The sequence below is a fragment of the Salvia hispanica genome, chromosome 6 (genome assembly GCF_023119035.1).
Source record: "Salvia hispanica cultivar TCC Black 2014 chromosome 6, UniMelb_Shisp_WGS_1.0, whole genome shotgun sequence".
NCBI classification, from domain to species: Eukaryota; Viridiplantae; Streptophyta; class Magnoliopsida; order Lamiales; family Lamiaceae; genus Salvia; species Salvia hispanica.
In genome coordinates, this window is record NC_062970.1 from 38354052 (window position 1) to 38372874 (window position 18823).

The following is an 18823-nucleotide window of genomic DNA, read 5'->3' on the forward strand; positions in this document are numbered from 1 at the left end:
ATGCTTTCCATATAATTTAGAATGTTACTCCCTCCGTCCCACTTAAGATGACACGTTTTTCCTTTTTAGTTTGTCCCAACTAAGATGACACATTTCCTTTTTTGGAAAATTTCTCTCTCCAATTAATACACTCAACCATTTTTTCTCACTCTCATTGAAATATTCATCTTTCTTTATCTCTCTACTTAATACTTACACTCACCTTTGCTCTCTCCAATTAAACACTTTAACCAATAACTCCTAAAATCTTGTACCGGCTAAGCAATGTGTCATCTTAGCCGGGACAGAAGGAGTACATTGTTAATATATCTAATTGGAAATATGAATATACATATTTATATTTGTCAAAGATTTATTAGTAGGATATACCAAATAGTATTGACACTTTGGTCCGTCTTGGCCACCGAATAATTTTTTCAAGTTTATTGGCTAGAGATTAAATGTTTTACTAATTGAACTACGTGTGCTAGTTTTTTGACAGTCCTAAATTAGCTCGTGGGGGAGTGAAAGTAACTCTTCAATATACATTTATAATGTTTAGTTCATTATGTGAATAATTATAGATAAATTTAATTTATTAACTACTTGTATTAACTAGAGTAATCACACGTGACTTACATGAGTTAGCTCCACAGATGATAACATCTAAGAGCACTCCCAATGGTTAGGCGTTAGGATCGGCGAAAAATCGCCGAAAATCGCCGGATTTTCGCCGGGCGTTGGGGTGATTTCGGCGATAATTCGGCGTTAATTCTACCGATTCATCGCCAACTCCCGATTCATCGCCGAATCATCGGCGCCCACTGTAGGCGCGATTCGGCGATTTTCGGCGATTATTTTTATTTTTTATTTTTTATTTTTTTTGCAACCAACGGCTATAATTCCTACACTATATATAATTCCTCCTCCTCCATTCATCACACACAATCTTCATTCTCTCTCTCAATTTTTCAATCTCATTATCTCAATCTTCAATCTTCAAAATTATGAGTTCAAGTAGGAAAATTTCCCGAAAAGGTAAGGGCAAAGAGCCGAGTACACAATTTCCCACTGATGAAGCAAATCAGCAGTGGATGAACTCGTTGTTGTCGATAGGTTCTCCTCCCGGCCAATATCCATATGCGGGTCCGTCCCCATTGCAGACTCCTCCGGTGCGCAGACTTTCTCCGTACTTCCAGTCTGCCCTCAGCATGCCCTCTCCAGCCGACGATGTGTATCGCCCCCAGATAGTCACATCGTTGTTCGACACCCCTAGATCCACCCCAGACGACGAAGGATCTCAGGACGCGACGTACACAACGGATCCTACACTCAGCACGAATGACTACGAGGTGGAAGAAACGCCCGCCGAGCCGCCTTCCAGGAGCAGAAAGGGGAAGGCGCCGACGCCGGCATCGACGGCTGCGACCCGATACGGCTTCCGATGAGAAGCCGAAGCGGGTAAGGACTACTTACACTCTGGAAGAGTCCGAGCTTATAGCCAACTGCTGGGCGGACACGACGCAGAACGCGGAGCGCAGCAACTACCAGACTGAGCTCATATTTTGGGAGCGGGTTGCGGAGAAGTACACGAGCAACAAGACTGCCTCGATGAAGGACCATGGCAGCGAGGCGATCCGCCGGCATTGGGAGCGCCTCATGAGGGACTGTGGCCACTTCAACGGTATATACTCTAACTTGATGACGAACATGACGAGTGGCCAGAACGAGCACATGGTCCGAGATGAGGCCATGCAGAGGTATAATGGCTAGTTCTTGTCGAAGGGCTTCAAGTATTGGAACATCTATGATAGGCTGAAGGATCTCCCCAAATTCCGAACGGGGATGCACACCGAGCTGCACGGGAAATCGGTGCGCTCGTGACTTAGCGGTGCGGAGAGTGAGGGAAGCGCGACCCCCATCGACTTGACTGGGGATGGTCCGCACGAGCGCCCTGTGGGAGCGAAGAAGGCGAAGGGGAGGCGGAAGGGGAAGGGCGCATCGTCGGATGCCCAGTCGGAACCCCAGTTCATACAACAAGCCACACTCTCTGCCAATGTCGCCAATCTGACGCAGCTGTACACGCTGTACTTCACCGGCGGCGGAACCCCAGAAGAGAAGCAGTCCCTCTGGTCGACCATCCAAAATATGAAGAACCTGATGGGCCTCCGCCGGACGCCCCTCCCTCTTAGTTTTTTAAATCTTTGTTTTTTATGGTTTTTTATTTGTAGTTTTTTTTTCTCGTTGTATTATATTTTCCAATGATTAATACAACGATGAATTGTTTATTATAAATCTATTTATTAAAGATATTTGTAGGGAAAATTAAACAATATTAAAAATGATGATGTAAAAATGAAATGTTGAGTTATGGAAAAATAAGGGAGAAACCATTGGAGCAGTTGGCTAAAAGTTGGCTAAAAACTGGGGATAAATGTTGGTGTTGATGTGGCAGGAGTTAGGGAGAAATAAGGGAGTTTTTAGCCGGACCATTGGGAGTGCTCTAAGACCAACTCCAAAGATAAATGGGGAAGGTAATATGTGATAACCGTCAAATTTGCCTCTTTTTAATGAAAAATTATATTTTAAAGGAAGAGGTAAATGAGAAACTATTATACTTTTTCTATTTTGAGAAGGTATCTTTAGCTCTCCACGAAGGAGAAGGTATCCGATATATGTGATTAGCACATTTGCTTTCCGTTAGTTCATAAAAATTAATAGTCTCATTCGTATTTGGTCAAAAAATTTATTATGTTTATAATACTTTTGCACTATTTTAACATTTTTGCCTCTTCATTTTTTTGCTTTGAAAAGTATTTTAGACAATTTGACTTCTCCTTTTACTCCATTTCTCTTTCATTTTCATCGTTTTAAATGCAATGTCCTTTTGATTTCTCTCTCCTCTTTATTCCACACACATAAACACACATTTTTATAATTTTAAATATAATCTCCTTTTAATTTTTCTCCCCTCTTTACTCCATATACATATACCACACATTTGAAATGCTCCATCTATTCTCTCGTAGTTGAGTCATTTTTCTATTTTGAAAAATTCCATCATAGTTGAATCATTTGCACATATATAACTTTTTTCTCTTTCTTATTTACTATCGCTTACTTTATTTTCTCTACTTTATTCACTTTTTACTTTATTCTCTCTATATTTTTCTCTTTCTTACTTTATTTATTTTTTTATTTATTTAACACACTTAACATTTCTTTCTTAAATTCTGTGTCGAAAAATTTCGCCTAATCTCCTTTTAATTTCTCTCTCCTCTTTACTTCACAGTTCACATACATGTATACACACACATTTTCATCATTTTAAATGTAATAATCTCCTTTTGATTTCTCTGGCCTCTTTACTCCACATACATCTATACACACACATTAATTTCATCAAGTTGTTGACTGAAAAAAAGCCAAAACCTATGAGTGATGCTGAAAATCTTAAAAATTCATCATTTTTTACGTCCATATGTTAGTATATGGAGGAGCGCCGACAGAGCGAGTGACATGAGAAAATGTATACTAATAACAGGAGGAGAGAGATTGGACATCATATTCATATATATATATATGTGGATGAAAGAAGAGGAGAGATTGGACATAAATCATTTAATGAAAAACGAGAGACAAATGACGAAGTGAAGATACATTGTACGAGGTACAACTACAAAATATCCTATAAGAAAAAAAAAATAGAAAAACGAAAAATATTTGAAAATATAGCAAAAGAATCTCAAATGTAATACATATAAAGTCATTCAATAAAACCTTTGGTGCTATTAATATCTACGAGGTACCCTAAATATGCGAATGAAATTCACCCAATACATATTTTATAATTCACTCTTTTTAATAATTACAACAATGTCATTTATTGACCGACTTGTAGAGTTGGCAAAAACCAACGGAGGTTAGTAACACTAAGATAGAAATTGAAGAAATAAAATTACTTTTAGACACTATTGATAATATATGAGACATTTTTTCTGTAAAGACAATAAATTTTAATAGCGTATTTTTTAATTTTTTTTATGACGAAATAGTTTAATTTTGTGTTGGTAATAAGTTGTTGATTTGGTTAAAGTATGTGTTTTAAATTGATGACGTGGTTAAATTATTGCTTGTTTGAGTAAAATGATAAAATTTTGGAATTGTCTCTTTTTGTAGAATTCTCAAATTTCATATCCCAAATTAAACTGTGAGAAATGGAAAAGAAATATGAACACCATATATTTGAATTCTTTGTGAATCAAAGATTCATAATTCTCCCAATAAATCAAGGTTAAATAAAATTAAACTCAATTGGGCCGTGCCCGCTATTAGCCCATAAATCTTCCAATATTTCAATCCAGGGGCTTCGCTCTACTATCACGTGGCGGTTATTTTGGGTCAGACAAATTAAAATATAGTAGTAGTAATATTTAGGGAATATTTTTCTTTAAAATTATTAAATTTGGTCAAAAGTTCATACTTTTCCTTGAGTTTTGAAATTGGTCTAAAATCTTACAAATGTTATATTAATTTTCGATATAATTTACATGCATTATTTATCCTACTTGACACTACTAAATCAACGTGTTATACGTGATTTGTTATCCTATTTTCCACGAATTTAAATAGTAGTATAAAATATCATATACACATTTCATGGTTGTCCATATAAAATAAAATTTTTGTTAAAAATATCTTATTTGGACTAGGTTGGAAAATGACAAACAAAATATCAAGTTTGTGATATTTTATATCAATATTACGAATATGATCTTTAGTTCTTTACGGAAAAGAGTAGCATATGGAATTAAGGGGAAAGATGTTACATTCTATTATTGGCTTATTGCCACAAATAAAATACATGCATGTGAATAAATAACACCATAAATTATTATGGCCAAAATTTGTTTCGCCAATTTTGATATATCTCCAAGTTTCTAAACATTGATGGGGTCCACTAGCAATGTGATAGGGACCTCGAACCAAATGATCAACTGAACGAGTCCGACGCCGAAGATCGGCCACCAGCAACAATGGCTACTCGTTATATTAGTTAGAATAGTTATTTTCCTTAATTATGTCCTTGCTTTATTATTTTTATTGAACAATATCTTTAGGTAGATTTTATTATATCTTTTCGGTTTTTCTTCTTGATTCTTTCCCGAATCGTAGAGTCGAATCAAGAAGGGTCCGGACTCTATATAAAGGGTCCATTAGAGAGTCAAAAAAAGGCATTCAAGAACAAAGAAATAAAAAATCTTTTCTTGAAACCCAAGTTTCGAAACCCTAGTTGACGCAACTAGGTTTCTTTATCGTCTTCTTCACAATTTCGTGTGCTCTAATCATTCCGATAGGATTCAAATCCTATCACAATGCAAATAACATGAGGCTCCAAAACCTTCCGAGGATTAGTATATCCATCTTTATTGTTCTTATACACAACATGGATGATTCTTTCCAAATTCAATATTTTCATAAGGATTTCCCTTGGTATGTTGCAAGACGCCTTCAAATATTCGTCGTTGCTATCCTTCAAAACTACGAATATGGCCCCTTTGGCCCCTCTTCAGATTTCCCAATGAGTGTATATATGATGCTGCGATCGATAAGTTGATGAACCAACATTTGAGATATTTAGTAAAAGATTACATAGAATAACATTGTATGAGTCATCTACGCCTATGAAATGAGAAAGTTGTTACTTTCTATTATTGCCACTAATAAAATACACGTGCACGAATAAAAACATAAAATACTACTCCTGGTAAATCTTGTGACTAAACCTTGATGGGGTCGACTAGCAATGCAATAATATGAGGCTCAAAAACCTTATGGGGATGAGTATATCCATCTTCATTGTTCTTGTATACAACATCGAGTACTCGTTCCAAATTCAATATTTTCATAAGAATATCCTTTGATATATAGCAAGACTCCTTTAAATATTCCTTGTTGCTATCCTTCCACGCATTCATAGACATTTCCCAAAATTTAGCCTTGGCTTCTTCTTTTGTCACACCTTTCTCCTTCATATAGCTGTCAATGCCAGTAGCAACTTGACCTCTCTCCTTCTCTACCTAAACAAACCAAAATATTTCATCATAAGTATGAGAGTTATAGTGCATGCCACATGATTTCCAGGGGATGCCGCAGTCCCATTAGATTGATTGAACCAAGAGAAAAAAATGAAACCAAAATTTGATAGATCAAACCCTTCTTTCTTGAATCTCAATTATTTCTTAAAATCAAATTTGCCCCTCAAAAACATTTCCCAGAAAAATCAATTTTTGTCTGGGACTGTTTCATAGGTTGTGTGCAAATTTCAAGGCATTACGAGATACAAGACATTTTTTTGGCAAAACAACATCAATCTTGGAACGACATTTCATGCATACCTCATAACTAGCAGCATCATCAACCAATCGACATATTGTGAGTGCGGCCACAAGCATTTTAGGCTTCTTACTTAGCCATTCGAAGTCTTCTTTTCGAGCAGATCCCATTCCCAGGATAGAAGAGGTGGTGAGGTAACAGTAGGAGCTGGTAATGAGAGCATTGCTTAGGTATTCCTCAAATGGTGGCAAGTATCCCTTTATGAACCACTTCGCCTCAACAAGATAGCTCCTCACCAGTTCCTTTAGCTACGGATGTTTAATCAAATTCGATTAGAATACACTTTTAAAATTACTACAAAAAATTTCTTTGAAGAATTAAGGCCCATGAATCATACTGCTTCAATGACATAGTATACTGCGTAGGATCGTCCTTCCCCAGCTAATTCTTCCTCGAATTGCTTAAAGAGTTCTAAAAGAGCTTTGTAGAGAGGCCTCATATACTCGGGGAGTCGAGGAATTTCTCTATCATCCCACCTAAGAAAGCAAGAAATTATGTTATAAATCCTTGTTGTGATTAATATCGAGGATTACTGAAGCGTAACTGAATCAGGTAGGATCGATGCACACAGCTTTTTATGCCTCACGACGAGCTAGGTTTAGCATTTACCTGTGTATTGCCTCACTGAAAAGCTCGAGTTCCTCGATCGTACCATAAGAATCATAGGTGTCATCTATTAGAGATATCATAGGCATAGCCTTGGCCAGCATGATACGAGCACGAGAATATTGTGGCTCATGGCACACTCCCAGCGCCCAAAAGTAACACTCCACCACTCTATTTCTTGCATAACTAAGTTTTGAGATAAGCCTTGTTTCTTTCCACCACCTATGTATATATACATAAATAAGGATCATTTTCTATACATATATATCGAATTCAAGTTAATTTTTTAGGTTGGAAATATGTTACCTTGAGATTTGACTGAGCTCTTCTTTGTGAATAATTTGCAGTAAGTTAAAGTCTATCTTGGCGAATTTCATTAGGGTTTCAATTTTTTTCTCCTCTTCTTCGTACACGGAGATGAACCTGCGTGCTTCAACTCTCGGAATGTTGAAATGCAGGGGCTGCACGAGGGCATACACAACTTGTTCCTTGAGGGGCGATCCGAGGTTTGGCACCATGGATTTGAGAGTGTCCGTAGTAAACGCAAGCGCATCATCTAGTATGGTTTCTCCGCGTGTTCTCAGATGCGAAGCTTCATACAAACCCAGCAAGCCCTTTGCATCACTCTTGAGGCCCTCCTCGAATTTTCCCTCCACATCCACCCATTTACCAAATATTTCTTGAAAATTTTCAGATTAATCAGTTATTGGCCAATTAAAAACAAGAAATGATTCAATGAATATATGTACCAGAAGGTATAGGATGGCCGTGCTGCCTGAACAATCGAAAATGGAGAGAAACAGTGTACAAGTCATAGGCTTCATCATCCTGATAATTGGTATTGAGATGGAAATAATGTTGCAATATCTCTTCGATCTCGTTCTCAAAATGATAGGCGACGCCAAGGCGCTCAATGGTGTCGATCAGATTCATGGTGTCAATCATTTTGGTATCTGGAGCTGTTAGCATACTTCTCACATCATTTTTCAATTCTTCAACTGTCTTGGAATACTTTTCTTTCACCTACAATGCCAAATAATTATAACCCCACAAGTACAAAAGGTTCAAAATTAAGTCTCCTTAATTGATAGGTAAATTACTAAATTGAAAGAAAAAAAAAAGAAGAGTGTGTGGACATGCATACATTGGAGTCAGAAATGTAATTGATGAAGCGATCACCCCACAAGCTGGGGGAGAAGTTGGCCTCAGGACGATGATACAAACTGTTCGAATTTACAGTAGACATTTATGTATATATGTCTAAAAATCCTAAACTTGGGTTGAGTAGTTGTTGATGATAAAATACTCATATATATAGGCAGCTGGTCAATCAATATTTTTTTGTCTCTGTATTAATTAGCTAAGAAGCACTGCTTTAATATAAAATAAATATATTACCATAATTATTAAAACCATCCCCAACCTACATATGTAGTAGTAGTACTATGTAGTAAGTTTATAGAACAGATTCTAGTTGAAAATTTTCCCAACCCCAACGACGTACGTTAATTACCTATGTATTAGTAGTACTATATGTAAGTTTATAAGTTTTACTGTAATATATAGAAACATTTTTTGCAAAGATATGAAATGCTAGTTCTTACATGTTAAAGTTTATATAACGACCTCCATCTTAATTAAGTTAATTGAAACCTTTTTTTGGAACGAGAATTACAAAATTAATTTTAGTGAGTTAAATAAATTATAAACCAAAGTAAATAAATTAAATAAGTTAAGATAGAACTATAATATGAGAAATTAAAAGGTACTTGTAAAGATATTTTCACTTATCTTGAGATGTCTCAATATAAAAATGCATAAAAATATAATATCATTTGACATTCAATTTATCCATCCATAGGAGTAATTAGTACGTGTTGTATATATAGAGCGGCTGTAGAATTGATGAGACTGTAGAGTTGTTCAACCCTGTTTAAATCCAATTAATTTTCATAACAATTTTAGGGATTGCTAGTTTAGCACAACATTTAATTCAATTGAATACTCATGACATAGCTTGAGAACAGAATGGCTGGAGGAATCAATACACATAATTTCTAGTCATGCCCACTAAAGTGATAACCACTCCAGCATAACCACTGAACCACATATACCAAACGACGTCACTTGACATCTCTTCTTCTACCCAAAACAATTTTGTTTATGTTTTGAATAGTAGAAAGCCATTTTTTCTTTCCTTTTCTTTTTCAACATTTTTTTTTCTTTTTTACGTTTTTTAGTTTTTCAATAATAAAATATAAAATTAATAGTACTAGTAATTACGATTATTTAGCAATTAATTTCCATCAGAGTATTTCTCTTTTCCTTACATTTGTTATCTTGTTATGCTAATAATTAAAACGGGGAGTGTTATATTGCTAACTCAATGCTTAATTGCTAACTACAACTCAATAATAGCCATTAGATATTAAAATTAAAGGTCTATCATTAACCACAAAATGTCAATACGATAAAAAAAAACGTCAATAAGGCTATAGGATTAATTCCAATAAAAATCAATAGGGGTATTAATGTCAAGTTAGTTATAACTAACTTTTAAAAGAAATCCCAAAACTTTAAATTCATATAACATATATCAAATTAAAGATAATTTTATAAGGATTTCAACGATATACTACATGCATATGTTCCGACGTCAAAATTTGAAAAAAAAAATCTAGAATTTTCATATTTTTCGTACACAGGCTAATGTCAATACAGCTAAGATAATATGTCAATATAAAGCATATACAATGTCAATCCTAAATTTGTGTTGACATTCTCAAAGCATTGTGTTGATATTTTCGAAACACTATATTGACATTTTCATCCAAAACCCTAATTTGGCATTTTTTTAAAATTTTTTTTATTTAATTAATAAAAACAAAAATTACATGTGGCAAATTGTAGACCACACGTTTTTTAAAATCATGTGGCCTTAAATTAGTTATAGTTAGCAATTAAATGATGAGTTAGCAATTAATCACTCCCCTAATTAAAACAATATCTACTTTTGTGGAGTGATTGTTAACTAAATTTTACTTTCTTAGATAATTATATTCATATTTTTCATACGACTATTTATTATCAATATCTTTCATTTTTATTTCATTGAAGTCATTTTAATATTAGAGGAATTATTAAAATAAAAAAAAATTGTAGATTTGTAGTAAGCAGTTTCCTAAATACTTGAAATATCTTACTCTTACCGAAAATGCACATCGATATTCTAATTTGGCGTAGTGAAAGAATAGGCTAGCCATTAAACTGTTTTTACTGCAAAAGACAGAATGACAAGGTATCAAATTTTAAGTACAAGATCCAAACTTTTTACAACAGAGATAGTCTGGTCATCAAAGCTGTACATATATAAACAAGAAGTTTGTAGCAAATTTACTTGTATAAAACAATTTACAAATTCAATAATATTAGTATAAACGACAATTTCAAAGTTCATCATGCATAGGTCGTTCTAATGGAACATTCAAGTCAGGAACCACATTTTGATGACCTAGAACAACATTCATACAACCCCGGACACGTATAATAGGCGGCGGCATGATCTCTTCTTGTTAATACTCAATGAACAGATTAATTTGTAACAGAGTCCTTTGATTTATACACTCAAAGCAGAGTCTTGTATTGCACTTATCTATAAACCTTTGTAATCCTCCTCACTATTTCATCATTCACAATCAAGCCAGATATATCGATATCATATATTTTCTCTCAATATCAAAGTGCAACACATACTATATTTCACTTTCCATGCATACCCAATAAAAGTCAGCTAAACATTGATGGGATCGACTAGCAATGCAATAATATGAGGCTCCAGAACCTTTTGGGGATGAGTATATCCATCTTCACTGTTCTTGTAGACAACATCAATTACTCGTTCCAAATTGAATATTATCATAAGGTTATCCTTTGGTATATAGCAAGACTCCTTTATATATTCCTCGTTGCTATCCTTCCAAGCATCCATAGACATTTCCCAAAATTTAGCCTTGGCTTCTTCTTTTGTCACACCATTCTCTCTCATGTAGCTGTCAATGCCAGTAGCAACTTGACCTCTCTCCTTCTCTACCTAAACACACCAAAAAAGTAGCTAGTGAGAATTACTTCTATAATGTTATTCATACTAGAATGAGCATGCATACCTCATAACTAGCTGCATCATCAACCAATCGACATATTTTGAGTGCAGCCACAAGCATTTTAGGCTCCTTACTTAGCCATTCGAAGTCTTGTTTTCGAGCAGATCCCATTCCCAGGTAAGAAGTGGCGGTGAGGTAATGGTAGGTGCTGGTAACGAGACCGTTGCTTAGGTATTCCTCAAATGGTGGCAAGTATCCCTTTATGAACCACTTTGCCTCAACAAGATAGCCCCTCACCAATTCCTTTAGCTACGGTTATTAAATTGAATTTGATAAGAAAATACACACTTTTTTTACAATAGCAATAAATTAGTAAATGTTTTCTTTGAATAGTTAATTAAGGCTCATGAATCTTACTGCTTCAATGGCATAGTTTACTGTGTAGGATCGTCCTTCCGCATCCAATTCTTCCTCGAATTGCTCATAGAGTTCTAAAACAGCTTTGTAGAGAGGTCTCATATACTCGGGTAGTCGAGCAATCTCAACATCATCCCACCTAATAAATTTGTAGACAAAGTTATAATAAAACCTTGATTGATGAGGATCAGTACTGAAACCTATTTCTATTTGAATATGCACAAATGCTTTGGCCTAACAATAGGGTTTAGGGTTCAAGGTTAACCTTTGTATTGCCTCGGTGAAAATCTCGAGTTCCTCGATTGTACCATAAGCATCAAAGGTGTCATCTATTAGAGATGTTATAGCAATGGTCTTGGCCAGCATGATACGCCCACGAGAATATTGTGGTTCGTGGAACACTCCCATAGCCCAAAAGTAACACTCCACCACTCTATCTCTTGCGTAATTAAGTTTTGAGATAAGCCCTAATTCTTTCCACCATCTACATATATAACATATTGTTATGTATGTTTAGCAATCAATACACATTAAGGTCATTTTTATAGGTTGGAAATATGTTACCTTGAGGTTTCACTGAGCTCTTCTTTGTGAATATTTTGCAGCAAGTTAAAGTCTATCTTGGCCAGTTTCATCAAGGTTTCATTTTTTCGCTCTTCTTCTTCGTACACGGAGATGAACCTGCGTGCTTCAACTCTCGGAATGTTGAAATGCAGGGGCTGCACGAGGGCATGCACAACTTGTTCCTTGAGGGGCGATCCGAGGTTTGGCGCCATGGATTTGAGAGTGGCCGTAGTAAAAGCAAGTGCGTTGTCTAGTATGGTTTCTCCATGTGTTCTAAGATACGAAGCTTCGTACAAACTCAGCAGACCCTTTGCATCGCTCTTGAGGCCCTCCTCGAATTTTCCCTCCACATCCACCCATTTACCAAATATTTCTTGAAAAAACAAACGCAGATATAATAAAAAAAAAATCAAACTAAAAACAATAAATTAAACGAAGTGTACGCATTACTTCATGTATATACATACCAGAAGATATAGGATGGCCATGCTGCCTGAACAATCGAAAATGGAGAGAAACAGTGTACAGGTCATAGGCTTGATCATCGTGATAATTGGTATTGAGATGGAAATAACGTTGCAATATCTCTTCGATTTCATTTTGAAAATGATAGGAGACGCCAAGACGCTCAAGGGTGTCGATCAGATTCATGGTGTCTATCATGTTGGTTTCTGGAGCTGTTAGCAGACTTCGAACATCATTTTTCAATTCTTCAACTGTCTTGGAATAGCTGTCTATCACCTACAGATTGCCTCATCAAAGTTATATATTTCTTCCACCAATCAATTAATCTCCTTCTTCAAACTTGATTCATAGGTACGTAAATTGGAAAAAAAAAATAGTGTTGACATTGGCATGCATACCTTGGAGTCAGAAATGTAATTCATGAAGCGATCACCCCACAAGCTGGGGGAGAAGTTAGCCTCTGGACGATGATACAAACTGTTCGAATTAACAGCCGCCATTTATGTATATGTCTGCAAATCTCAAACTTGCTTTCTGTAGTTGTTACTTTGTTAAGCAAAAAAATACACATACATATATATATAGCATAGAAAACAGTGTAATGCGGCTTCGTTTAATATAGTACTACTATTTGTTTAAAAAAAAAGAGAGGAAAGGTTGGCCAATAGTACTAGTACTCCTATAATTGTAGCATTATTGGTTGACGTCTGGCCGCCTATTCTTATACAAATGAACTACTCCTACTACTGTTTATTTTATTTAGATTTTGAGAGGAGAAGTTGGGTGATTCTTATAAACAATATTTGTAGCGTTGCAGTGGTTATACTTACGCTAGACGCCTTTTATTAAATTTATAGTGCGCGCTAGTGGAGTATATATATATAGGGGCACACTATGGTGCCACCTATATTAAAGTGACAATGTAACACCATTTTTAAGCGTCATATCTCCTATATAGATGACTTAGATTGGATTGTAGAAATAGAATACGGAATGCTTGGTTGTTCACAATATGTTGCTTACCAGGGTAATTTTGTCTTTTTATTGGAATTAAATTCAAAATGGGAATGGAAAATCCTGGTTATTTTGGGCGCTGATTCATACTCTCTCTTCCACTCAGCTATAACGCACGCCCACTACGTGAAAACTGAATCGTTTCTCTCTCCAAATCTCACAATCCGATCATCAGCGGTTTCTCCCAAAATCGGTTTCTCCGTCAGCGATTTCTGTTTCTCTTCTTTACTGGGTGCGATTGCCCCATTAGCGGTTTCTCCCAAAATCGGTGCTTGAAGTTTGCTGCCAGTCAGCCTCCGTCTCCTACATCCGATCGATTTGTGTTTCATTACCGGTTAGTATGACTGCTTAGTGAAGGTTTAGAGTTTATTGCATAGTGATTATCCTCTTCTTGGTTATTTTCGACCTGTTTTCACCACCATTCCTCTAAAATTTTAGATCGCAATAGCGTGTTTTCTTGGGTTCTTTAAGTGAATGAAACTTACTCAATCTCTGGGTTGCATTTGTACGAATCGGTGTTTGCTTGGTTACTCTTTTCAAATACGGGAATGTGTATTGACCCTGGTTCCGAGGTATTTTTGGATGCTTTGTTCTATTTTTTTGTTTGCTTGGGTGTAATTTAAATGTATTCGTTTGCTTTATTAAAGATTGAATATTTGCTTATTCTAGAGTTAGTAAATGCTTAGACCCTATTTTCTACAATTTCGTTACGGTTTTTTGAGCATTAAGAATTGCTTGTTTTTTTTTGTTGGTTGCTTTGTTGGGAAAAATTTCAATACACCTTTGATTTAAGGGATGCCATTGTGATCAAACATATTATTGTGCATGATTAAGCCTTTTTAATTGCTTTGTTTTACTGTTATGGTTGTTTGTTGTGATAAAGATTCAGAGCATTGTGTAATTGTGGATAGATGTGTTTGGTTTGTTGTTGTTGTTTGCTTGGGTGTCAATTCGTTTTACATATTTGCTTAATTCTGGTTGCATATTTGCATGCTTTAGAGATAGTAAATGCTTGGTCTCATGTTAGATTCAATACACATTTGATTTAAGAAATGCCGTTGAGAAGCATACAAAATAATGAGCATGATTAAGCCTTTGTAAGTGCTATGTTTTGCTGTAAAGGTTGCTTGTTCTGTGAAAGATTCAAAACATTGTGTAGTTGTGGTTATATGTGCTTGGTTCTTTGTTGTTGTTTGCTTGGGTGTAATTTCATTTATATGTTTGCTTATTTATGGCTAACTATTTGTTTGTTCTAGAGATAGTAAATGCTTGGTCTCATGTTTGGTGAATACTGATTCCAATTGCTTGTTATTGTTTCAGTATTGCTTACAATTCAATTCTATTAATTAGATCGATAATTGCTTGTTAAGTGTGTCTGAATTGCTTGTTTAGTGTGTAAGAATTGCTTGTTCAGTGAGTTAGATCTGCTTAATAATCATTGAAAATGTGGGTCAAAAGACATGTTTTTAAGTTGCTCAACAATGACTTAAAATGTGCTTGCTAATATATTATTATTTAGCTATTTCGAACTGTCTGCCGGTGGAATTGCATGATAAACGTATTGCTTGTTTAGCGTGGTAGAATTGCTTGTTCGGAGTGTTAGAATTGCTTGATAAACGTGTTGCTTGTTCGGAGTGTTAGAATTGCTTGTTTAGTTTGTTAGAATTGCTTGTTCAAGCTTATTAATTGCTCCTTTAATTTCCGCTTTAATAAAGCATTGAAAATATGTGTCAAAAGACATGTGTATAATTTACTTACTAATGGTTGACAATGTGCTTGTTACATGATAAGCGTAATAGTTTTCTTGTGCAACATAGGACTCTCGAAGGAAATTTGTAGAAGCTCAAAATGATCACTGTAGAAGAGGAGGATACTCGAAGGAAATCTGTAGAAGCTCAAAATAAGTTCGTGGATGACGTAATGAGTACGTCTTGAAGAGGCGCAAAGAAGGGATTTGCTGATGTTGAAAAGTTGGTTGCAAAGTACCCCAAACCATGAATGGTGAATAATATTTTCTTAGGAGAATGAATGCCAATGTTTTTGGTTCAAAAACTTTTGAGTAAACTAACTCTTGATGGTCGATGAGTGTTGATTTCTTTTGGTGTATACATTGATGGTTTTTGGATTACTATTTTTTATTTTGGTTCAGACATTGAATGTTAAAAACGCATAAGGCATGATTTACAATGGTAAGCAAATTCTGACACATTGCCAAGCAAAAAAAACTCTTGTAACACATTCTGACATACGCAAGCAAATTGCGATACGAATTCTGATTTGAGTATAAACAACTTCATGCACTAATCTTATTTAAATCCTTGTACTACCAAACACTAAATTATAAATTAATATGCAAATGTGATGCAATTAAATTATAAAGAATATGGAATTAATGAAAAGATACGAATCAAGCAATCCAACACATTCAACCAAGCAATTACAGATTTTGAGGTAAGCACTAATCGAATTTTTATGATAGTATGTGAAAACACTTGTTACAGAAAAGCAATGCCGGGATGTTGCTCCCAACTCTTTCGATGTCTGAACTTCAATTACATACGGGCTTCCAATGAAACAAAATTCTTCTTCCACTCTTTTCCTCCTTCAGTATCAGGCAAGGCCGGGGAGTTGCTCTCAACTCTTTCCCAAACTGTTGCATTACAGCTGCAAACTGACATGCAATTTAATACCTATAAACAAGAAATATCTCATATTTAAACAAGCAATCAGACATACAAAATCTGTATGGTGAAATTAAAATAATCAATCAATAAATTACAATCAGTCTTTAGAGAACTCCACGAAATTTAATTACAAATACATAAATTTCAGAGAATTTCTTCAATTAGTCATTGAATCATCTGAGACACTGACACTACATGCAATTTAGTAAACATGAGCAAGCAATATAACATATTGAACCAAGCAATCTGATAGAGAACGGTTCAAAACAACAGGATAAGTCAAAATAATAAAACTCCATACTATGAAGCAAACAATACTAAACAAGGGCTGATTTTAGTTTGTCGGGGCACTCCAGCACACAAGTCACTGCGTCGCATATGAAATAAATGACATTAGGTAATTAATAATGCAAAATAGCATGTATGGAACATTATTCAAGAATAGTATCATGAACTGGCAGATAAAAAACAATTTCTATCAAAGAGGCAAGACACAAAATCATATCTACTATCTATTACTAACAACCAATAAAGTATTAAAAGCAATACAATTGGACGTCTATTATTATTTTGAGGAATGTAATTAGGAATAAGGAAGCTCTAACACTACCATGCAATGTCAGACCCATAAGCAAGCAACATAACCTATTTATGCAAGCAATCTGACATACTAAATCTGTACGGCGTAACACAAAAACTCATGTTCTAAATTACATTGACACACTGTGAGATTTAATTACAAATTCATAAATCTCATTTCCAAGCAAATAACTTCAGAGAATTTCTTGAATTGGGCATCAAAATCATATGAGGAGATACAAATTCGGGAGTTCACATTACAAATTCATGAAATTGAATTCACATATCAAATTCATGAATTGAATTCAAATATCAGCAAACTTTAAATACACAATAGCATGATTACATTATCGAATTGATGAAATTGAATCACATATTAAAATAAGCAAACTGTAAATATACGATTACAGATGATTGAGGTTCAATCACGCTACACGATTATAAGTGATTCTTACCGTCAGCAAAATCAGTGAAATGGACGTCATCGGGAACATTACTCTTCATGGATTGAATGATTATTGAAGATTGCAGGAAGAATCGCAGAGATTCAATATCTCCCAAAATTGAAAAAAATTGATTGAAAATATCGCAGATGATTGAACGAATTATAGAGATTGAAAATAGCATAGGCGATTTTGAATGAAGAAAGAGGGAAGGAGGAAAATAACGTGATTTACGCTTGGAAAGAAACCGATGGAATTGGATTTACAAATATAGCCATTTGCATTTTTATATATATATTTTTTATTATAATTGAGACTGCCAAGTGGCATAATTAAATTGCATCTCACCCAAAATCTAACGCGTCAAATTGGTGGCACAGTGTCAACCAAAATAGCGTTGTCATTTTAGCATTTCCATATATATATATATATATGTGCGTTAGGCTCCTTTGCACCCTAAGTGTCCTATTTCCTTCTTAATCTCAGCCCTTGGATCCTTGAATTGGATGGTTGTGATCAATGCATTATTAGTCTATAATGTTGCATTATTAGCCGTTGTGCATTATTAGAATGAAAATGTGCATTATTAGTCTATAATGTTGCATTATTAGCCGCTGTGCATTATTAGAATGAAAATGTGCATTATTAAATGACACGTGACATTAATCTAACCGTCAGATGACAAAATCGTGGGGCTAGGATTAAGAAGGAAAAATGACAAAAGATATGAAAAGGATTTGAATACATCCCTATATATATATATAGGGGTGCACTATGGTGCCACCATAGATAGGATAACACCATACCACCAATATAGTCCGTTAGATCTCATTTATGGATGCCTAGGATTAAGTTTCGTGAAAAAACACGGGTTTGCAGTCTGGGATACAAGTTGTCAAAAATGAGAAGAATGAATTGGTACCCACCAGATTAGTGACGGGATGGAGGATGTGCATCGACTACAGGAAGTTGAACGAAGCCACAAAGAAGGATCATTTTCCTTTACCTTTCATTGATCAGATGCTGGAGAGATTGGCAGGCAAACAGTATTTTTGTTTCCTTGACGGATACAGCGGCTATTTCCAAATCTACGTTAATCCAGAGGATCAAGAGAAGACCACATTCACGTGCCCTTTTGGTACATATGCATACCGAAGAATGCCATTTGGATTGTGTAATGCACCGGGGACTTTTCAACGATGTATGATGAGCATTTTTTCGGATCTGTTGGAAGTATGCATTGAGATATTCATGGACGATTTCACCGTTTATGGGAACTCATTTGATACTTGTTTAGCCAGCCTTGATCTAGTGTTGCAGAGATGTCAGGAAAAGCATTTAGTGTTGAACTTCGAGAAGTGCCACTTCATGGTGACTGAAGGCATTGTCCTGGGTCATGTGGTTTCTGAGAGGGGTATCCAGGTAGACAAGGCAAAGGTGGATGTGATATCAAAACTACCATACCCCACGAACCAAAAAGAGGTAAGAGGATTCCTAGGCCATGCAGGTTTCTATAGGAGGTTCATAAATGATTTTGCAAAAATCGCTCAACCACTCACTCGGTTGTTACAAAATG

At 35.4% G+C, this 18823-nt stretch overlaps 2 protein-coding genes across 2 annotated transcripts; both read right to left on the minus strand.

Moving 5' to 3' along the window:
- Positions 1-5567: 5567 nt before the first annotated feature.
- On the minus strand, positions 5568-8261 carry LOC125196536 (germacrene A synthase-like). The gene is made up of 7 exons (XM_048095098.1): positions 8126-8261; positions 7731-8004; positions 7288-7660; positions 6985-7203; positions 6713-6851; positions 6378-6623; positions 5568-6059 (listed from the first exon to the last, which is right to left on the minus strand). Exons 1-7 carry the CDS (start codon positions 8225-8227, stop codon positions 5760-5762), a joined length of 1653 nt encoding a protein of 550 aa, XP_047951055.1. The 5' UTR covers positions 8228-8261; the 3' UTR covers positions 5568-5759.
- Positions 8262-10576: 2315 nt separating this feature from the next.
- Positions 10577-13086, minus strand: LOC125196570 (germacrene A synthase-like). Its single transcript, XM_048095139.1, has 7 exons — positions 12926-13086; positions 12530-12803; positions 12063-12435; positions 11764-11982; positions 11499-11637; positions 11145-11390; positions 10577-11071 (listed from the first exon to the last, which is right to left on the minus strand). The coding sequence occupies exons 1-7, from the start codon at positions 13025-13027 to the stop codon at positions 10772-10774; spliced, it is 1653 nt and encodes a 550-aa protein (XP_047951096.1). The 5' UTR covers positions 13028-13086; the 3' UTR covers positions 10577-10771.
- Positions 13087-18823: the final 5737 nt, after the last annotated feature.